General features: G+C 40.6%; 2 protein-coding genes across 2 annotated transcripts in view; both read left to right on the top strand.

Moving 5' to 3' along the window:
* The first annotated feature begins 135 nt into the window (after window positions 1-135).
* On the top strand, window positions 136-3,924 carry LOC134536178 (uncharacterized). The gene is made up of 5 exons (XM_063375815.1): window positions 136-300; window positions 1,352-1,493; window positions 2,148-2,265; window positions 2,590-2,730; window positions 3,552-3,924. The coding sequence occupies exons 1-5, from the start codon at window positions 233-235 to the stop codon at window positions 3,659-3,661; spliced, it is 579 nt and encodes a 192-aa protein (XP_063231885.1). The 5' UTR covers window positions 136-232; the 3' UTR covers window positions 3,662-3,924.
* An 8,312-nt stretch (window positions 3,925-12,236) lies between these two features.
* Window positions 12,237-23,629, top strand: part of LOC134536175 (rho GTPase-activating protein 6-like) — a 139,064-nt gene continuing 127,671 nt past the window's right edge. The window contains exon 1 of the mRNA XM_063375813.1: window positions 12,237-12,345. Within this exon, the coding sequence (XP_063231883.1) occupies window positions 12,294-12,345 (52 nt within the window). The 5' untranslated portion in view covers window positions 12,237-12,293. The remainder of the gene's footprint in view (window positions 12,346-23,629) is intronic.

The raw sequence follows: 23,629 nt of genomic DNA, 5'->3' as shown, positions 1-23,629 counted from the left end.
TCATCTAATGATTGATGCAATGTTTTTTAAGACGTTAAAAAGGTTTTTGTAAAATATTATAAGTTATTCTGCTACAATGGCCGAGTTACACACAGTTAGCAAACTGCAACGGTTGTACTCTCCATGCTCGTCGCTGCTCTATGGCGCTGGGCGAGCGGGGACAACAAGGAAATGGCGGCGTGACTGTCACAGGGCCGAGTGACTGAAGGCTGGAGGCGGACCTCTGGCCGCGATGGACGGGCTGTGGCACGACCTGCACACCACTTACAGGAAAGACTACGTGCGGTGGCGCGTCGACAGGTTAGGCTTTTACACTCTGCAGGTTGAGGTTATGTCTCGTCCCTCGGCCTGGCGTTGTCTCTACTTTATATTCAGCCACCTGTTTGAATGACTACCTGAGGGTCTGATTTTAAAACTTTGTTTTTCTGTTAATGACAGGATATTTAGCATATATGTAGTGCGTAAAGAAAGGTGAATTAATATTTAGTATGCAAAATAATATAAATTATTATTAGAATAGTATAATATTAATGCATAGGTACCTACTGTAAACCATTTAGAAAGGGAAGGAGAGGAAGAGAGAGTGACTTGTACAGTCTGATCCCTGACTCACTGTTCGCTTCGTAAAGTAGTAGCTGCCTTGCCCCTCACGACGAACGCGATGGAGCACCGGCGACCGTAGGGGCGCTCATTTCATTAAACTAGTCAGTCATATTGAAGAAAAAATAATAATTTTATCTTACAGATGGGTTTTCATTTCATAAATCCGAATTGAACAATTATCTCCGTCAAAAAAAAAAAAGTAATATTCCTGCTTCAGCATTTGAATTGTTTTGTTATACACGAACAAGACTTTTGTAATGTCGCCTGATATTTCCCCTGGTTTTTCTCCTTGAAAGATACTTCATGGTTATAAAAATGTAACTGACATTCAAGCGGATAGCCCGGATAGCGCGACAACTTAGAACCATATGGCGAAGATCTTAAAACACACGGCACTTTTTTCCGGCCCGAAGGCTGGCTCACCCGCCACCTCCCCTCCTATGTCTGCGCGTTTTTAGGGTAGAATAGGAGTCGTCTTACATATCTTACCAATCCAGAGCCCAACATATGAATTAGACTTGGAAAACAGGTCCCCTCCACTTGGTCCGACTTGCGGACTGCCAACTGCCTACGCAAGTCAGTGGATAGAGTTTCACAGGATGTAGGCCTTAGGTTTCCACCGCCCGGTAAGTTAGACCCAACCAGTACATACTAACTTTGGAAACTGGTGACCACAAACGGCAGTCTGGTATGGGAGACTAGTTTAGTGGCGGCGGCGGTCAGTGACAAGGTACATTGCGTGCTGCAGGGTGCAGCCCTTGAAGCCGGCCGACACCGGGGACGCGCTGTCTTCGGCATTCAAGAGGTACCTGGTGTCGCACGACGCGCTGTGCCAAGCTCCACCCCCTGTTGACCCTCACTTGGAGCACCCCGGCACCTTCCTGGACAGGGTGGGTCGCCCCCTCTCGGGGCCCATGCTTACCCAGTAAGATGGGGCCAAGCACACTTGCAGCAAGCATCCAGCCCCAGGACATGCTGAGGGTGATACAGCTTCAGTGACGTGCTGGAGACTTTTGGACCTTTGTCCAATTAGGGTGGTCCCTGCGTGACAATTCTCTCGACTGGAGTCCATATAAACAACTAGATTTTTTAAAATGTGCATCTTTTGTAGATGTCATCCTCATGAGCATTACGAGCACGACTTCACGATTTGAAGCCTCTCAGCTACCTCATCATCGGGTTCCTCCTGCACCTCTATAGCCTGTGTTGACTGGGCTGGATGCTGGAGGCAGCATGTCTGTGACAATACCAACACTGAGACATCTATCTGTAAGTACTTGCACTAAAGCATGTCTCATCCAATGTGTGCAGTTTGTATTTTAATGGGCATTTACTCTCTCTTTCCAACGCACGATTTCTGCTGTTGGACTTAACTCAAGGTTAACTTTGCGTTATCCAAGTTTATTGGGTAAAGTCCGAATAGCCACTAAAATAAATTTATGAATTCGGCGTTCACCCGTGAAAAAATTCACAGTAAATGTTTTTGGAGCATGTTGACGGGCGGATGTGTGACTGTTGTCGACTGGCTGATGGCCCCGTGACAGGTGCGGGGGCAGCTGCCGTGGCTGGACTCGCGCCTCGGAACGGAGCCCCAGGAGTGCCTGGTGCGGCTGCAGGAGCTGCCAGGGGTGTCCACTTACGTGGGCGACTTCTGCGGGGGAGGCAAGTTGGTCCCCGTGTGTCCCGGGCACGCGACATCCAAGCCACAGGGGTTCATATCATCATTTGGTGGACCATGTCGTCACGAGCGATACAGAAAAGCTCTAGCACAAAAGTAACTTGAGACCTAGATGCTTCAGCGCATGTTGCGTTGATGGCTAGTGTATTTCAAACTTGGGTAGACTCATAAATCTACTTGTGTGCTCAACATATTGTATGTGACACACTGCATCACCCCAAGTGCGAGAGACTGCCGACACCGCTGGTGCGTTGGTTGAAGACACAGCAAGGTGGCGCTATAGCAGCTGGGATCCGGTGTGTTTGCAGAGCGCGCTCCTAAACCGGGGCGGGTGTCCTTGCCGGAGGGATGGAAGGTGCCTGCCACGACCTACCAGGCCGGCTACAGACTGCATAGCCGCACCTTCCCCTCCGCTCTGCAGAGACAACAAGGAAGCCTGGGGCCAAACAGTTCAGTACCTGCGCCTTCTGTCAGCCGGGTGCCATCGTCGGCTGCCTGTAGCACTGCACGCTCGTGTGCTCGTGCAAGATGGCGTGTGGGAACCGAGCAATATGGAACCTCCAGAGTGTTTCAACAGGCCACACTGCTTTTAGTTACTTTAATAATTATTGTATTTCGGTTATGGTAGAACATAACATTTACTTCCCATGCAGGTTTGATATTTGAAAACTATCACTTGATTTTAAATGCATGTGCAGTGTTCTGGTAAGATTAACATGCCTGTCTCGTATCCATATTTGAATGGAAGAATTATCTACTAATGCTTGACTCGAGTAAAGGGTGCAGAAAGTCCGAATTGGGGACTTGGTGCTGCTGTGGATAAAAGGTCAGAGTGTCAGAGTGAATAGACCAAGTGGCTGTGGTTATGATTACCTGCTGGGCGTCTAATGTAAGGTTTTAGTAGTAGGTCACAAAGCCGAGCGTTTTTGACGAGAGTAGTGGCAAAGGTGCTGTAAGACGTCCAGCAACAAGCCTGGCGTCCTAGCGCACCAGATACCGAGTGTCCTCTGTCCAGTGCTTATAGGAGCTGTCAGAAGGCTGGTCAGTGAAGAGACGAGGTTAGTAGGGTGGCTGCACCTGGCAGGCCAACCAGTGGCATGGGGTGGTAACCAGGTACCCTAGCACTTCAGCAACGGTGACGTGTGGCAGAAGTCAGTGTATTTATAAGTGTAGTAGGGTGGTTCCACCTGACAGGTCATCTAGTGGCATGAGGTGGTAGCTCCACGACCTGGAACCCTAGCGCTGAAGCTACTGAGGACGGTTGTTGCAGACGCGGTGCGGCAGCTACTGAGCGTGCGCACAGGCGACTCGGAGTACGAGGCGGGCATCAGCGCTACTGGCAGGCTCGTCATGGATGACCAACTGCACGGCCCACCATAGACACTCGGTCAACCTTTTGACCCCAGCTCGTCCTGCTGACAAAATCAGTGTTGGTGAAATATTTTAAATAAAAAATATGTTAAATATTTGTGAATTTTGCCCGATTTTAAATACACTACAGTATAATATAGAGCTACAAATTATTTTTTTTCAAAACTGCTGTAAGTAGCAAAACAGAGAATGTTCCCTTACCAGAAGGTCTTGTCAACAGTTATTTTTTTTTCATGTTGGTGGTTTATCATAAATATTTACTGTTCATGAAATTTGTGGAGTGGGTGTCTTCATTTCCTTTAGTTTTCTTTGCCTTTCTGCAATTGTCGCAGCCTGTCTTGCGTGATTTTATACCGAGAGAGCATCGACATAACTGTGAAATCGTCCCCTTCTATTATATATCTGGCAATAACACTACCATGGCTGTTCAATCCACCTAGTTAGTTGACCCTCTAGGATCTTAAACTGCAACATCCACATTAGTTTGGTACGATTATTGCCCAAACTGAAATTTTTTTCTATATAAATACTTGTGAATCCTATAAGACTTAGCTATAGCCATGAGTGTTCTTCTTGTGAGACAATAGTTATGTTCAAGCTTGGATAAAAACATGTATCTTCTTATATTTCGTTCCGGTACTAAAGCGGCTTTTTTCTTAAAATTTTAAAGATCGTACAAAAAAAGCAAATCTAAATAAAAACGGGCGTAGATGGTAGCACTACCACAGCTTGGGTTCCAAACGAAGAGTTTGCTTTGCTTCAGTACCCCTCAGTCTATCTATGAATGTACTTGGGGAGCTAATGGAACACCGCGGTAGCCTCTGGTAAGTAAGGGCGCAAGCCACTTAGCATCAGCTCTAAATACATGTATTGTATCCAATGACCGCTGTTGGTGCGTCTTCAAAGATGTACTGTACAACTAGCCCGTGTAGTTCGAGATTTTTCACTAAAACTGGACAGTCCTTTTTGGTCGGAACAGGTTTGGTCTGAAGCATCTGGGGTGAACGTCCTCGCATGCCAAACTGAATCATGTTGCCTTCTCTTCGTCGTTTACTTCTGCAGCTGACTCAAACTGTCACCTGTGAACTGCACAGGAAGAATGACCATCGAAAGTTAGTGATTTGAATGGTGGGTGGCTCTGGGTAGATCCTTCGATCTTGTCTTCGCAGTGATCATCTTCCGGTTTGCAGTAACTGTAGCTTTTTTAATCATTCGGTGGTAGTCCTCGGTTACCTCTGTCACCCTCTGTTTGGTTGTCTGTTCAAGCTGCTGTGTCCATTATCTTTTTATGTTCAGCTAGATGTTGCTCCGAACACTGCACTATCTCTTCAGATGTTTTGCTGGTTTCGTCCATCTACTTCTTTTTTTTTTTTTTTTGAATATCCATTAATTCATTCTGCATATTATCCTACCCCTCTTCATCTCTTTCATTTCGGACTTCGTGGGATCCTTCACCGCCTCTTGGTTGTTCTTTACTTCCACCTAATTACCTCCTGGTCATTGGGGCGGCATAGCAATGTTGTGGTGCGGTGTTATTACAGTGGTGTAACAATAGTGTTGCGGGGGTGTTGCAGTGTTTAGCAAATTATGTTGCGGTGGTTCTTAATGGTGTCGCGGCGTTTTTACGGTGGTGTTGCGGTGTTATTACGGTGGTGTTGCAAAGGTGTTGCGGTGTTATTGCGGTGGTGTTGGAAATGTGTTGCGGTGCCGTTGCTGTGGTGTTTTTATGGTGTATGCGACGTTATTGCGGTGGTGATGAGGTGGTGTTAAAATGGTGATTGTGTTGCGGTTGTGTTTCGGTGGTATTGTAATGGTGTTGCGGCGTTATTGCGGTGGTGATGAGGTGGTGTTAAAGTGGTGTTGCGGTTTTGTTTGAAATTGTGTTGCGGTTGTGTTTCGGTGGTATTGTAATGGTTTTACGGCGGTGTGGCGGGTGTTGCGGTACGGACACCACAGTTACGGCACCTGCGACTAGCGAGCACGTGCAGTTGGCAGTGTTTGTTTGCGGCGCCCGGGGTCGCGCTAAGTATAGTCGGCGCCTGAAATACCGCGCCCGAGTGACGTCACCGTTGCTTCGGCGGCGTCACTCGGCGTCCTGCCGTCACCACGCACGCACGCACGCACGCACGCACGGCGCGGTGCGGCGGTGTGTCCGCGGGTTACCGCGAGAGCCACGGGCGATGCGGCGTGCGTCGGAAACGTCCGGCAACTTTCGGGGATTATAGTAAATAACGTTCGATATAAAAACACTTCTGTCTTTGGAGTTCGGAAATCGGTTCGTTTCCCAATGGATACAGCTACAAAAGAGACTAGCTGCAGTACCCGGCCTGGGAAATTCATTGACGAAGTTCAAAACTAAACTGTCATTGGCGCCGTTACTTCGCTAGCCGCCACGAGCTCCACCAAGCGGTCGGAGGATAGGAAGTTGCCAGACCTTGCTATATGACCGTGTGGCGGACATACAGGAATGACACGCACTCACTGTTTGCATGCCTGTGACCTGTGATTTTCTGTTATAAAAATTAATATACCAATGGGAGATCGGTTTGAACGATACAGAAGTAGATGCGCTGCAGCGCCATCTAGTGGAGAGTTACAAAAAAAAAAGCGTATGCGTCAGAAGTGAAACTTGTTGCTCATTAGGTATGGCTAGAGATAAATTATTTACATTTTGGATCACACTATTCACATACAAATGAATGATACTTATACATTTGATTGCACACATGAATAAATAAATTGTAGATGCTTTAAATTAAATAAAATAAATATGGTAGTGTAAATTGTTAGCCGTTACCAAAACTGAGGGGTAGACAGACACAAGCAGCGTTACGAGAATTCCGTAGCATCACTGCTGCGTCATTTATACGTCTCCCCTGCCGTCTCCCCTGCAGTGGCGTAGCCAGGATTTGTGTATGGGGGTGTTAAGAAGCATGCCGCCCCCCCCCCCGTAATAAAGTGGGGGGTCCGGGGGTTCCCCCCCGGGAAAATTTGGATTTTAAGGTGTAAAATAGTGCTATTTTAGCAGTTTTCGGTACTTAAATTTAAATATTGTAATGGTAAAATTTTTATTAATTTTAATATGAAATTTGTTTGAGTGATGAATAAGAAATTTAATTAAAGATTTGGGGCTAAAGGGGGGGGGGGGGTTGAACCCCTAAACCCCCCCCCCCCCTGGCTACGCCCCTGCTCCCCTGCCGTCTCCCCGTCCGGCATACAGCATGCTACGTTACGTACCTATTCCCCCTCCCCCACGTCTTTTGCCGTCTTCCCATTCGACCGCTAGTTGGAGTGGCGTCGCCGCTGACGCACTCTCCTCCTCTACCGGTTCCCCCACCACGCACCTAAACATTCCTCTCGTGCGATTGGAATGTTCGTAACGCTCGAAAATTGGTAGCCCCCTCAACAAAAAAAGTTTCACTTCAAAAAAATTGACAGTGTACAAACCTTATCTGCGAGAAAACATTTCGATGTGCCAACTTTCCTGGTGATCGGTCAAACGGTGTCGAAGTTTATCAATGTCATATGCACCAACTTCCATTTATATGCATACATGTATCTAGATGACGGTGACCTTCTGCCTGGAGGATCCCAGAACCAGCGCCACTCGTCCTCTTGGGGCGTCGACCTCTTGTCAGCGCGGCGGCTCGAGCGCTGATTGGCTGCGCGAGTCGCTGCGTGGCATAGTTCAGATCTGGGGAATCTGGTCCGGAAAGTACCACGAAATCCCGGTCCCAAAAGTCCCGCGAAATCCCGGTCCTGAAAGTACCGGGAATTCTCTGTACTTTTTATGTAGTAAACTAACTTGGAAAAAATATATATTCCCGGTTCTTTCGTTACTTTCAGGACTCGACTTCGACACCACAAAATTTCGTCTTCATTGCGCGATAAGGCTACTTTCATGTGATACTCTCCTCTGGTGAGGGATTGTTGGGGGGGGGGGGGGGGAAGTGGCCTGCCGCGCCGGTCATGCAGCTGTGGTTGTTTAGCCTATATTATTTATGTTATAATTTTTTTTCTTTCATATTGGTTATGAAAAGAATAAATGTTATTTTAACTTAATACTTTTGTGGTTTTGCATGCGTTAAAATAATTATTTGTTGATTTTATTTTCTCGAAAACTAAAGACTGAGGGTAAAGGTATTTATTTGTTCACGAGATAGCAGATACATTTTGCAATACAAAATTGTCAAATGTTTTATCTTTTAACTTTTGGTCATTAAAAACTCCATTAATCGTTCAAAACTAGTACCACTTCAATCCAGACCGCTGCATAATTAATAGAAAAAAAATGATACTTATAACTGAAGGTACCGGGAATTCTCGGTTCCGTTAAAGACTATTACCGAAATTCTCGGTTCTGAAATTCGGTCACTGTTCCTACTCCCCTCTTAGTGGTGACTCATTGCTGGCAGGAGACAGAGGGACGACAAGAGAGTAAAACACTGAGAACTGAAGGAACAAAGAAGAAGAAATAATTTTTTTTAATTTATGTCTGAGGTGAAACTTGTATGCGAAACTTAAAGATTATAGTTTTGGCTTAAAACGGGTTTTAAATATTCATAATAAAATGAAGTAACTGACTTTCCTTGACTCAACTAGTGAAGTTTAACAAAATACATACTCATGCAACGAACATTTTAAACTTCTAAGAGTATTTTATATTAAAATATTATATATTAGAGATGCAATAACGATTCTGTATCGAAGGGAAAATCAATCAATTATGTAACTTATAATTATCCTACACGGTACAGACAGAACAAAAATTTACCTATCACTCTATTCCATAAAACAATTTCAGAGATGTTTAGAATTTTTGCTTCCAATATTTGAAGTTATTCTCCCTGAAAAGTGAAAAACAAAAATAAATAAAATAAAAATATGTCAACATTTGGCTGGATAATTTAACTGATGAAGAGATTTCTTTAATATTTAAGTAAGGTTTTATGCACTGTTGTAACTTATGTAGGTACTTGTACATTTTCCTTTAAATATTAATTTTTGACTTTTTTTATGTATCGATTTTTTCTGAAGAATGTTTACCATTATTTTTTATTTATTATTAATTGCACTTTTTAACGTTCAACTATATTTATTTTATATTTATTTGTAAATTGATGCCATTTTTAAAATGTTTGCATTTGTCAAAATACCGCACGTAGAATAAAGATACTAGAAACACTCACACACAAGCTTGTTTTGGGAATGCTGAATTTCCTGTTTAATTCAACGAATTATCGTCAAAATTGTATTAAAAAATTCAATTAAAAAATTATTTCTGGCAAATTTACTTTTGGATATATATATATATATATATATATATATATATATATATATAAATGAAGGCGGATAAAGAGAAAGCCAAAAGTCGATAGAATATTATTGTAATAATGTTTTTATTATTAATGTAAAGAAAATCAATTTTTAATCGGGTAAGATTATTTAAATAAATGTTTACTACTCTCACCAGTATTAACGTCCTTGTTATAAATCATGTTCCCAGATATTTTTACTTTTGGAGGAGAAATTATACTGAAGTGAACAAACCCAAACTTAGATTATGTTTAAGTTTAATTAAGTTTTAAACTATTCTTAGAACTAGTAGAAGCAGTGTAACTGTAACCACCTTTCCAGAATTATCTGTTTCAGTGATAATCTTCAAACGTCCACTATCTGCTTTATTATTCACACTATTATTATTACATACTCTTATTGTAATTTTATTTAAATATAAATGTTTATTGATGTCTGTACCACTGGATGTACTACTGTACGTGACAATCTTACTAAGGCCGAGGAAACTTATATTTGAATAAGGTTTCTTTCACACATTAAAACAATGAAAAATTGTAGACTTAATCAAAAATAATAATAATAAAATTAATACGTTTGCATTTAAAGGGGTATTTAACGAATACCAATTTCTAAAACATATCGAAATTTTGATTGTCATCAACAATTTATAATTAACTTATTTGTACACATACAAAACCGAAAAAGCATAAAATACTTTAATGGTAGCGGCAGTGACGTATCAATATAAAAAACTGAAGGAATTCAAAGTTGTGTTCTAAAGAACAAAATTATTCTCGAAGTGCTGTAGCAGCATCATAACAGCACAGGCAGATGCCAGTACATATATACAATAAGCTCTCACAAGTCATAATTCTTCGCGGAGTGTAGCCAAATATCGTAGAAGACAACGTAGGAAGATCAGGTCCCTTAACATGGACGAGGTCCGAGAGACATTGTTACAGCGATCCTAGCATACATTTGGAATTTATATTTGTGTACATATGCTTCTGCCCATTTCCACCTCTATGTATTGTCAACTGAAATTCGGAAACCCTACACTTCATTAAATATTATTGTAGAAGCCTTAAGAATGCAAATTATTTGTAGCCAAAATACCATACACTTCTAATGATTTTGTTTTTAACCCATTTACGCATTAAATAGCAATAAAATAGAAATAAAAACTCGAAAATCTCGTACCAACAACATTGTTTACAAGGCTAAGTACAGATCATGCCGTCATGATCGCTTCAATCGTTTGTTTCGCGGATTTTCAACCACTTTCCTATATTGTCCTACTACAATATTTGTGTAGCTACAAATTCGCTGGATGTGCCAAATTATAATTATAAGAAATTTATTATTTTATCAGAAATAAAGCACAGTGTTGCCAATTCAAATATTTTTTTCATTAAATTCAGAGATCAAAAACTGGCAAATTTAAGATGACTGCCTCATCTTTGCATCGCTTCATACAAAACATGTAAGAGGAACACTTTCAACCATATCATGCCTGCCACCATATAAACATTTGTAATGTCGATATACGTGAGGTGTGTGTTGTGGGTCTCTGACTAACCTGCAGCTTGTAACAGACTGTAACTACTTGTGTGGATAAACAAGAGCGAGGCCCTCTCACTTCGGCGGGAAGAGGAGAGGCAAACCACAACACCGCAGCGAACTGCAACATGAGTTACCGGCGCCCGCCTGTTATCCCACCCGCCTCGCTGCCTCGTGCTGCGGGCGGTCTACGTCATAGGGGCAACACAGGAGCCGGATTGCGCCGCACTGCAGCACTGTTCGTCGCGGGAGTCAAGAGAATAAATTCTGCTGTCCTGTAGACAACCTCCTGTACCACCAACGTGTTCTCTTCTTCCCAACAGCTGGCTAATGTACTCATATTAATAATCCTTACAATGCTAACAGTGCATGATTTAATGTAGTTTGTGGACATACGCCATTGCATTTTTGCACTGTTTATCATGGAAAAATTCAAAAATAAAAATACGAAGATAAAAAATTCACGGAAAACAAGACTGAATCAGCTGATGTCGGACAAACTAAACCAACGATGAAACTAAACAAGTATCATGAACAACACAACGACGACAGCACGGACCAAAAAATGTTCAACATATAAATATCACACAGCACAAAAGTTCCGTTGAAGATACTTATTCACGGAAAAAAAATAATATAACAACACAGACGAACACAGTGGAATAACAACGACGAGACAGATTAAATGCAGGCGGACAACAAACCATTTAAAGAACGCTAACAGTACAGTGACGCTGAAGTATGATGTAAGTAGTGTACATCAGTATGTTCTGACACAGGTTTCGGAGTGGGAATTAAGGATGGGGTAAATGTTTGATTTTTACTGGTAAATTTTACATTTGTTCCTTAAACAATTTCTCAAATGGCCTCATGCCCAATTTGAGAGAAAAATCTCACGTTTTATTCCTCGGGAAATTAGTGTGGATTGAAATGTCCGGAATGTGGCTGGGTGGTGGACACTCCCAGGTCCATTAACCGCTCTAAGGCCCCACTCGCCTCTCACTGACTCAACCGCAGCTCCAAGGACTCCAGGTTAGCGCCGGACCCCGCTTCCAACCACCCCACAGGCCAACAACAACTGCTATGCTCACCAGCGGAGCACAACGTGGTCTTAAAGCATCCTCGACTCTGAAAACATGTACTTTACTAAGTCAAACGTTCCCGTCTTACGAAAAAGAAAAAAAATTTTTTTACGGGAGTTAAGGCCTGTTAGTGATAATATCCAATAACAAACTTTACTAGCAAAATTTTTGACGTTCCAAATAAACATTTAAGAGTATAATACTTATTCCTGGCTTAGCAGCGGATACATATTTCAGTAACTTCGAGTTAATAATTTTGTAACGTTAATATGTTTTAAGTTTTCAATAATTTCCTTCTAGATTATGTAAATGATTATACTTTTTTTGGTTAAAACATATTTATTTTTTTCGTGGATGCCAAATTGTATATTTGATAAACATTGCTAACTATTTGCAGATGTTTGCGTTGTTCTGTTTCCCAGCCGGCTCCGAGGGCAGCTAGCTGCGTGTGGCGAGCGGCGAGCAGAGAGCAGCGCACAGACAGAAGCGCAGAGGTCTGACGCTGAGCAGACGGACAGGCGCGGCCCTGCATCATACACAGCCCGGGGCGGCTCGCAGATACACATGTGCCGTATGTAGCGGCGGGCGGCGCAGGGAGGGGGCGGCTTGTTTAAAATAAGTGTGGATGCCTCGCCAAGGCAGTCGGACTGCCGCGGCGGAGCGAGTGAGGCGTGTGTGGAGTAGCGCGCCCGACGACACCCATGGGAGTAGCCGGGCCGGTGCTACTGCTGGAGTCTCGCCGGGTCTGCTATGGTGAGTAGTCCTCGCACCATGGGAGTAGCCGGGCCGGTGCTACTGCTGGAGTCTCGCCGGGTCTGCTATGGTGAGTAGTCCTCACACCATGGGAGTAGCCGGGGCGGTGCTACTGCTGGAGTCTCGCCGGGTCTGCTATGGTGAGTAGTGCTCGCACCAAGGGAGTAGCCGGGCCGGTGCTACTGCTGGAGTCTCGCCGGGTCTGCTATGGTGAGTAGTCCTCGCACCATGGGAGTAGCCGGGGCGGTGCTACTGCTGGAGTCTCGCCGGGTCTGCTATGGTGAGTAGTCCTCGCACCATGGGAGTAGCCGGGCCGGTGCTACTGCTGGAGTCTCGCCGGGTCTGCTATGGTGAGTAGTCCTCACACCATGGGAGTAGCCGGGGCGGTGCTACTGCTGGAGTCTCGCCGGGTCTGCTATGGTGAGTAGTGCTCGCACCAAGGGAGTAGCCGGGCCGGTGCTACTGCTGGAGTCTCGCCGGGTCTGCTATGGTGAGTAGTCCTCGCACCATGGGAGTAGCCGGGGCGGTGCTACTGCTGGAGTCTCGCCGGGTCTGCTATGGTGAGTAGTCCTCGCACCATGGGAGTAGCCGGGGCGGTGCTACTGCTGGAGTCTCGCCGGGTCTGCTATGGTGAGTAGTCCTCGCCGGGAGAGGTAGCCGGGCCGGTGCTACTGCTGGAGTCTCGCCGGGTCTGCTATGGTGAGTAGTCCTCGCACCATGGGAGTAGCCGGGGCGGTGCTACTGCTGGAGTCTCGCCGGGTCTCCTATGGTGAGTAGTCCTCGCACCATGGGAGTAGCCGGGCCGGTGCTACTGCTGGAGTCTCGCCGGGTCTGCTATGGTGAGTAGTGCTCGCACCATGGGAGTAGCCGGGGCGGTGCTACTGCTGGAGTCTCGCCGGGTCTGCTATGGTGAGTAGTCCTCGCACCATGGGAGTAGCCGGGGCGGTGCTACTGCTGGAGTCTCGCCGGGTCTGCTATGGTGAGTAGTCCTCGCCGGGAGAGGTAGCCGGGCCGGTGCTACTGCTGGAGTCTCGCCGGGTCTGCTATGGTGAGTAGTGCTCGCACCATGGGAGTAGCCGGGCCGGTGCTACTGCTGGAGTCTCGCCGGGTCTGCTATGGTGAGTAGTCCTCGCCGGGAGAGGTAGCCGGGCCTGTGCTGCTGCTGGAGTCTCGCCGGGTCTGCTATGGTGAGTAGTCCTGGCCGGGAGAGGTAGCCGGGCCGGTGCTACTGCTGGAGTCTCGCCGGGTCTGCTATGGTGAGTAGTGGCGGTGACTCACTGGAACTTCTGGATCCTCTAGAACAGCAGAGAGCCGTCACGAGGGTAGTTGGCTACCCCTCAGACCCCTGATCCAGGGTAGTCTCGCACGAGTCTCGTCTCCTAACAACACGGCTTCTTGCATATGCGAGACATTTTTCAGTGGGGCGACGGAAGACTACCATACTGTAAAACTACCATAATGGAAGTATTCCGCCTGGCCTCTTCGAAAAAGGCGGAAAATTTCCATAACGGAAAACTGCCATAATTTCAAAGGGCAAGTCGGAATTCTGCCATATTTTCTTATACACTCCATGGAATGAGTACGGCTGATTTTCTCTCGAAGTAGTGTGAACAATACATCGCTAGGTAGCGCTGTTAAACCCCCTAGTTGTTTCTTAGGTTAACTTAAAAGATTACAGATAGCGCTTCGGACGGTGACTTTCTGTATTTACAGTCATAAATCAACTCAACAGATCGCTCACTAATAGAAACAAATGTTTCCAAAAATGGGTTATAGGAAGCAGCACTGTATACTTATAACCGCGATCTGTAAAAATAAAAAAAAAATATGGTAGTTTTCCATTATGGCACTTTTCCTCCTTTTTTTCCGGGAGAAGACTGCCATAATGTAAGTCTACCATACTGGAAGACTGCCATACTGGAAAACTACCATATTGGAAGAGTACCATAATCGAAGAATTCCGCCAGGGGGCGACGGAAAAATGCCATAATGTAAAACTATCTTGAATTACAGTCCTAATACTCGAAAGACATGATTATATTATGTCTATTATCTTAGATATAATTTGTATAAATAAGTAGCATACAAAGTCTTGTGATTCTAATTTTGTTTTAACTCCATGTCACTATTTGATATGAAATGCAATCTTGTGACCAAAAATCACAATTACCTGACAACCGACGTTTAAGTAAGTAAAATATTGCATGTTTTATATCATATGTTTGAAATGCCACGACAGATTATCACCATCAGGTGTAAAGTCATCTATAGTACTGAGGTGGCAATTCAATTGAATTTATGTATTTTACTCCGTGTCTATCAAAAGAACGATAAAATAAAATTAAGCATGAATTATTTCACAAAAAAAATGTTTACGTTACTACATAATTAATAATACCCACATTATGTATCTGATGGGCTGTTGAGGTTCACTTTTCGTGGGCTGACTTCACTACGACCTTACTTCTTAATGGCTGTAGTGTTCTTTTTGTCATTTTGTGGCTGTTACAGGGTATTGTGATTCCAGCATTATGTTTTGATCATGTGCTGTGAAAACCATTGGAAAAGTATTTTAACTTATAGATGTGCAGAAAAACGATTGCCATTAAGAATAGATCAAAACAATCACAACTGTTAATACGGAATAGTTAGAGCGATTCATGTTTGCTGTTTAAGTTTTATTGATTAAGTGGTTGTGACATTAGGCCTATATTTTAACTGCGTCAATGACAACGAAATCATTTCAGAATATTTATTTATGAAAGCCTTGAATTTTTTTTATATTTGTTTACCAGAAGAATAGCCTATTTCCGATATATTTTTTCTTCTTATTCTGAAATGCTTGCTTGTCCGTAAACATATTAATAGCTAGGTCAATGCAGACGACAAAACACAACACCACAGGAGAGCGACAATATGAAGGGAATTAGCCATGACCTACAGTACGGAACCATCCTACCAATTTTCTAGAAAATATCGGTTGGGCTGTATTGAGACTCACAGCTGTTGGTTTCACGTGAAACTTCTATGTCAGCGAGTCGCTTTTAATGTAATGTTTTATAATTAAAATATTAAAAACGAGACATTGATGACGTACTAAATATTTTAATTCAAAACAGACACTAAATGTTAGCTTACTATTTATTCATTTCAATTAATATTCGACGAAAATGTTTAACATTGGCCTGAGATATGATAAATGAGATACCGAAGGCATAATATCAAAATTAATGTTTTTTTGGTGAATGTACAATCCGTATTGCCCAGTGTTGTCGGTTCTCTATACACAAACACACGAATCACCGCGCTATCGCGTCTGAGTCGTGAGCTACACTGAACATAATTTTTTTCCTAACCTAAATTAAAACTAAGTGTACCTATTTGGGAGGTCTAGGTAGGGAAGACTCATAAATGTGTCTCAGGCAGAAGCCTATATAGTTAGGAAAATGTTAAATAAAGATGATACAGACCTTTTCGTCTGTTCTGTTACCCAAATGTTTCGCTGTGATTTTTAAGACGCTTCACGTCAAAACAATATGACGATGGCCAGCCGGAATTTGAACCAGTGTTCTCTGGGATACTAATCTAGTGCATTACGACTCGGTCCATAAACTTCGATAATGTATCTTTTGTCATCTTCAGATTGCCTTGTAGTGATGGCTCATGCTACAAGCGTGAGTGTACGATCATTGCATAACATAACAAATACATAGTTTCAGACTGAAAGCTTATCTTTCTATAATTGCAGTCTAAACAAGAAGTGGCCAAATTAAATAATTCGGCAAAGACTAAGGTGTTTGTGTATTAGAAAACAATGCATTCAACAGGGACTACGAAGGTAGTTTCAAATATTAAGCCCAGAGCCTAATTAAGGTACACAATACAAAATATAACATTTCATACAAATTACCAAGATAATACTGACAGGTGAAACACCATTTTCATGAATTGTTAGAAGTTATGATGTCCGTGAACATTAAGACATAGGTAAATACAAAAAACCAATCCAGCGAAATACGATTGCCTCAAGCAATAATATTTGACAAATCGTAAAGGGATACACACGAATAATTACGCCTAATCTAGAAGAGCATTACAAATATCAAGGCCATGAACATTCTTCAATGCAAGTAACACCCGCATAACTGGAGTATGATAGTATGATACCTGTACGAACCACCAAAAGGGCCGTTATGTCAACCAACACAATTACAAGGCTTACGCCACAAAAACAGGATAATAAATACTTTAAACATATGGTAAAAATGCATGAACCAAAAAATATTACCCGCGATAAGGTTTACATACTAATAAATAACATCATCATTATCAATATCATTATTGACTTCTCGGGGGAGAACAGTTCTGAGTAACCAATTAGGAGAAATTAGTAAATGCATGAAAAAGCAAACGACAGAAAATTAAATTGAAACATAATTTTTCCGAGGTGGCAGCCGAAAGAGAATTTATACTAGACTAGCTGCAGTACCCAGCGTTGCCCGGACTGAACACAGGGTGAAGGGGAACTGTTTAGAGATCAGATGTAGTTAGTAATTGTCTTCTTAATTTGAATGTCAAGTGTGCAAAATAATTTATATCACTTTCAGATCCCGACAGACGTTGTTCTGCCAGTTTATGGTTGTTTACCTGGTCTGTATGTAATCTAGACTCTATAAAGCAATATAGAAAAAAAAACTGAAAAATAAGGGATTACTAATATTGAAAAGATTCCATTATCTAGCTAATGCTCGGCATGCATTGCAATACGTCATTCAGTTTTGTTTTGTAATATGTTTGAAGTAATTACACATATACAAATAATCTATCCATGTCTCTAAATATATATTTATCTCTATCTACATATATATTCCTATATATCTATGTATCTCTCTATCTGTATTTATCTCTTTATATCTACATATATACCTCACGCTATCTCTATGTATTCTATATGAGGGTACTGATTGCTTCGTTGTTAATATCACACGGGTGTTTTTTATTTGTATGGGAAAATTAAGAATGATAAGGCATCTAGTGCGTGGCAACAATGTTAATAGGCAATAGGAAATAAACTTCTAGCAGCATTGTTAGCACACACTTCGTACGTGTACTGCATGTTTATCTAACCCCCTCCAACGCATTTGATTCTAAATTGGAATTTTAGTAAGGATCCCTAATGTTATTGATAATATAATATCGCATATAGCCTTCCTCGATAAATGCACTATCCAACACTGAAAGAATTTTTCAAATCGGACCAGTGGTTCCTGAGATTAGCGCGTTCAAACAAACAACCAAACAAACAAACTCTTCAGCTTTATAATATTAGTATGGATAACAAAAACAATAGTTAAGGTTCGCGGATTACATTATGACAAGGGCCACCGCCTCACTCACAAGATACGACACTTACATAGCTTTCCTCTCCGAGGTTGCTCTCACACATCGTTGATAAAGAAATCTCTACATGAAGACTACATGCTCATGACTAACTAAAACCCTGACGGCTGCTTACATGTAATCGGCGCGGCACAGCGCGCATGCGCCAACCCCGAGAGGGGTGACCAGGGGAAACAATACACAACACTTAGAGGGGGAAGGAGGGAGGGGGAAGATGCGCCTACGCCCGTGGCGAAGCGCGAAGTTTGAAGGCAGCGGACCTGACCGTCGCAAGACTATAGTACTCCATGCAGGATATCATCACATGTCTTGAAAAATATATGACATCAAATAGTATAAGTACAACTATAAAAACTTACAGTCTCGAAAATTTAAATTCACGTCTTTTGAGTATATCGTGTACTTGTGCGTGTAACTACATGTGATTTTCTTTACACATTGTCCATGGGTGTAGACAGTATTTGTTGAAGGGGAGGGCAGACGCCAGTCCCTCCTCCGGAAACTCTTTTACAAAGATAATGCTTGAAAATACACTTTTAAGTTAGTTGACGATCCCTTAATAACTTTTTGAAATTCCTGCCATTGTAACTTTTGTAAAATAAAATTCTTTGTCTAAATAAATCTGGCAACCCTAATTCCCCCCCCCCCCTTTTTTTTACTACGCTCTTGACATTTATTGTTATAGAAACAGGTTCCTCTTTTGAATAAGCTTCTCTGCACTAATACCTGTGCCGTGTTAACAGAAGTGTAAACAAATATACACATAAAACAAACGAAACACAAATCTGTTTAAAGAAAGTCAGTATCTATGTGAATATCAACAAATTAAGTGTAGTTCATTAAATAAAATTTCCAATGCCAAACAACATTTTAAATAATAGGTAAATTAATTCAAGATGTATTTTCGGACATACACTATTACTCATTAAACTGTAATTATGTTATGAGAAACCTGTCTGTGTGTGCCTTAAGACGGGAATAGATCTCTCTCCCGAAACGTCGCAACTGTTGTCTTGGGGGAAAACATACTGTGTTATGTTGTGCTACCATCGTTGTGGTTTTCAAAATATCTGTTTTGTCGCTCAACTGAGGCTTATGGTGTTCGTCTGTTCTGTCGTCGCTGTTTTGCAACATCGCTGGGTTTACCTGTGTGTCTCTATATAGCCGCTGTTTTTTTTTTTTTTTAAATTTTATTTGTTAAGTTTTTTTTGGGTTATTTTGTTTGCCGTTTTGCACCTTAAATTTTTTTTGTCAATAAAACAGAAATATTCATGTAAACTTAGATATTTGTTAATTTGTACATTTACATGAAAATAACCGTATCAATACAAAATAGTGTTACCATTAATGTTTTGTGTTGCCCCAGTACCTCCAATATTTAGAAGTTAATTGTAAACCCTTGTCTGAATAGCTTTCCAGTATTAACTGCGCATATTAAGCACGGTAAAACAAAAGAAAGTAAAAATTTTTAATATCTTTTCCATGGTATAAAAATTTTTTGCCTAATGTACACATCAATTGAAGTATAAAATTATTAGCCAATTTTTATAAGAAAACTCAGTTATACCTCGATAAACCGTATTTCATATGTGCAAAAATAACTAAAGCTATGTGGTGTACAAGGTTATGATATCTTTATTTTAGTATTGCAAACTATTCTTTGTCAAATGTTTTCCAATAGAATCTTTTTTAAAAGTACTAAAAATCAATCTGGTAGTTGTCCAAAGTATTTTTCGTCTTTATTTACTGTTTTTGTTGCTGATGTCTCGTCGTTCTTAGCCCTCTGTTCTTTCTACGTAATTTTTTGTCTATGTTTTAAATGTTTTGATGTTCCCTGAGTTTAGCTTGTTTTTTGTATGTTTGCGCATTTATCTTTCTTGTCTGTTATTGAGGTTTCTTATGGCATACATTATAATCAGCAATGGTGTATGTCCTAAATAATATATGTATAATCAATTTCTCCAATTGCAAGAACCATTAAAAAAAGAAAAATTTTAAGCATTTATTTGGAATTTTAAACCCGTACGTTTGCAACAAAAAAAATGTATTTAAAATAAAATTATATATTATTTCGTAATAATCTCAAAACATATAGTGTACTATGTATGAAAAATTTAATTTCATAACGAAATTATTATATCTATTTAAGTTGTTGAACTGAAGGAAAGGTTCGAACATATAATTTAAAACAACATTAGATATTATAACAAAAGTTAAATCTCTTGTAGGATATTTTTTGTACAAAATATTTTTTTGGGCGAAAATAAACATACACAACCATTAAATAATCTTTTAATACTGTAACAGTTAAAACATAATACATGTTTTCTACTAGTACACGTAGAAATATTATATTAACATCCAAAATAAAAACACCGAATTCCAATTTTTGTTATAATTAAATAGGGATGTCAATGCGATGTGCACAAATATTAAATCAATATTTATGTAGTTGTGTACTCAAGGAAGTTCATGTTTAATAATTCCGGTAAATATGTAGAGTAGCGGTATATATACGAAACAAAATTCTAAAAATCCGAAAATACTTTTATTCTGTGCTCTTTCACTTCCTCTTTTCAAATCAACCGGCGGAGATAAGAAATTCTAAATACTTTAGGAGATATCGATTTTTTTAATTTTCATCACAATACCTGTGTATTCATGCGGCGAATAACATTGTTTCTTGTTTAAGAGTATCTATTATGTTTCTTATTGGACAATTTTGTCACTTGACAGTTCCGTGATAGGCCAGTATTCAAATGAACCAATACGTGATTAAGTTATTTATTCATTTATTGTAGCGCAAGTAATAAGTAAAAAAACAATTACGTGAGTTCCTACTGTTCTTTCTTTGTCCCGGTTTGTTTGGTCAGGTCAGTTACATTATAAATACTTCACAACTAAACAACCATTTCAATTAATTCACATTATTTTTAATGTCAGCTTAGTTTGAAAGTATTTATAATGTAACTGACCTGACCTAATCGACCATTTTAGTTCCTTCTGTTCATCCTTGTCCCGGTTTGTTTGGTCAGGTCAGTTACATTATAAATATTTTAAAACTAAACAGCCATTAAAATTAATTCACATTATTTTTAATGTCCGCTTAGTTTGAAAGTATTAATAATTTAACTGACCTGACCTAATCGACAATTGTAATTAATTACGCATTCACGAACACACGGCAAAATAACAAATATTCCGCCGGTCGAATGATTACACAGGTATAGTATTGCAAAATTAAAAAATTCGATATCTCCTAAAGTATTTGGAATTTCTTATCTCCGCCGGTGTTAATGAAAAGAGGAAGTGAAAGAGCATATAATAAAAGTAATTTCAGATTTTTAGCTCTTTTTTTTTTTTTTTGCAAATACCGCTACTCTACATGTTCAAAATTAAAAAATTCGATATCTCCTAAAGTATTTGGAATTTCTTATCTCCACCGGTTAGAGGAAGTGAAAGAGCATATAATAAAAGTAATTTCAGATTTTTAGCATTTTTTTCGCAAATACCGCTACTCTACATATTTACCATAATGCCTATGATTTAATTAAGTTTCTAAGGGCCGGTTGCACCATTGAAGTTCGCTGGTCGATCCGAGATCATACGAGGTAATGAACCAGGATCGACACACAAACGTATTGCACCATTCGAGTTCACCTTCTGACATAGGATTGAGGTGAACCTCTGTTTGAACCACCGAAATTGATGGTTCAGAGCATTTGGATCCGAGATCTTGTGTATTTTTCGTTGGTTTGTTGTGTTTTGTAGTCGTGTTCGGATAGATACTGGTTTGTTTACAGTTGATATTTTGATGGGCTACAATAGTTTACAGGAAATTTTGGCCGATATATTTTTAGGTATGCCCGAAGTACGGTAATTGTCATCATAATGTTTTTTAAAAAATGATGCCAATTCTTGCCAAGATTCTTCCTTCTGCTTACAAAACACGCCATCAGTTCTCTTACACTCTAAAATATCGTCTTTCTTGCAACAAATCGACAAGGATGATTTTTTTCTTTTTCAGAGAAAAAACTTTTTTAGGTAGGTACTGAAATTTTCTTTTCCATCGTCACGTGTACCCGCGTGTACCTTAGTCAACTCACAACCGACCACAAGTTTGTAATCAATAAACAAATATATTCGTATGTAAATATCACGACGCCAACATTTACAGCATGAACTTCAAACATACTAAAGTAAATTCTCTGTGACTAGACGGAATTCAGTAGCCAATAGAAAACTTGCTTTCGTTTTACAATCGATCTTTACCAACCTAAACTTAGATCGTGAGATCGAATGTCTGAACTCGTAAGTTCACTTTGGTGCAACACATATACACTGGATCTCAGATTCGACTTGAGATCACACTGAAACAAAGATCTTACGATCTTGGATCTGAACAGTTATTGGTGCAACCGGCCCTAAGGGTTTCATAGTATGAAATAAAACATTGATGCTCCTGCTTAACCCTGAGCTAAGCTATTACCAAGTCTTCGGTACTCAGGAGTACTGTAAGTTTCAATAAAATATAGTTGTATTCAAATAATGTGAATATTACTCAATAAGTAAGCAAATCTCACAAAACTAGTGTTATCTAAATTCTTAGTCTTCAGAAATTGATCGATTTAAGGTTAGTACTATCATTACCTAAAATTCCGGCGATGTCAGTATGAAATGTATCTTTTAATTTGACATCTCCAACACTATCATTTGTTTAGTACTTAATTTAAGACTTTGAAAATGCCTTTTTGCAAACAGTTGTTTGAATAGCTTTCCAGTATTAGCTGCGTATATTAATCACGGTAAAACAAAACAAAAAAAGCCAAAAGTGATTTAACAAGATTAACTTTTATGTGGCTTTAAAACCAAATAATTAAAATGTTATGCAATAACTGCATGCTTCTAAGCACACACATATCTTAACTAAACACACTCTTTTAATATCTAACATTTATTTCAAAATAACTTTACCATCGACAGTACAAGCTCTTTACATATTTTTTTTTACTAGTCTATATAGCGGGACTGTAAGTTTGTTTAAAATCAACTGAAAAATTGCCAGAATAGTTACACAAATTATATTTCACTGTTATGAAATTACATAATTCATGCTGTACGAACAACACATTAACACACAAATTTGTTCGTTACCGAGGTTAGATGTTTCTGCACGTGTTAATGACACAAGAAACTACAGTAAACTCGTGGAATAACATCATGTCAGCTTTAAGAAGACTGAGTATCCGCTCTACCACTCTGGTTCTGGGGTAGAGCGCCTGCCTTGTGACTTGTAGGACCCGGGTTCGCGCCCCGGCTCCTCCAAGGCGGATTGCCCAGAGAGAATGGTGGCATTTTCTCTGGTAGGAATACAATCCCTTGTAACAAGTCAGGCTACCAAAGAAACGGTGGGTGGAACAGAAAAAAACCTTCCAGGTGGCTTCCAAATGGGGAGCCCGTTTCTTTTCTTGGGCTCCCCATGCGGTGGCCATTCCGGGGGTTTCTCCGGGGGAACGGAGTTTTGCAAAAATATATTTTTTTAGGTTTGTATCGTTTTAGTGACTGTAGCATTATCAGTCCAACATGTTACATTTAAACAAACATTTAAAACATTTTAAAAAAAAATTGCTTTGAACATAAAATATTAAGTGTGTATCAGTCAGTGAGTGGTATCAAAAATGTCATTGCCAACGACAAGCATGTACGCTGCCTCCCTTCTTTGCAGTTGAGCATTTAAACGTCACGGCGCTGCGATCGCGTGTGCTCTCAGTCACTGTGGTGCATAAAGCGCGGGAAATTTAAAAAAAAAAAATTGCTCGCTAATTTGCAGGATTGCTTTTCTGGACATATGTTCATTAAAAAAAAACTACTTTTTTTGGCATTC

This window comes from Bacillus rossius, chromosome 10, assembly GCF_032445375.1.
Source record: "Bacillus rossius redtenbacheri isolate Brsri chromosome 10, Brsri_v3, whole genome shotgun sequence".
Lineage (NCBI taxonomy): Eukaryota > Metazoa > Arthropoda > Insecta > Phasmatodea > Bacillidae > Bacillus > Bacillus rossius.
The sequence above is the reverse complement of the archived record's forward strand: the minus strand, read 5'-3'. Positions and strand labels throughout refer to the sequence as shown.

Excerpts from the sequence above, each read along its gene's own strand:
- LOC134536178 (XM_063375815.1), top strand. The coding sequence starts at position 233 with ATGGACGGGCTGTGGCACGACCTGCACACCACTTACAGGAAAGACTAC. Across the intron at positions 1,494-2,147 it reads CCGGCACCTTCCTGGACAGG|GTGCGGGGGCAGCTGCCGTG; the intron begins GTGGGTCGCCCC and ends GCCCCGTGACAG. Across the intron at positions 2,731-3,551 it reads AGGAAGCCTGGGGCCAAACA|ACGCGGTGCGGCAGCTACTG; the intron begins GTTCAGTACCTG and ends CGGTTGTTGCAG.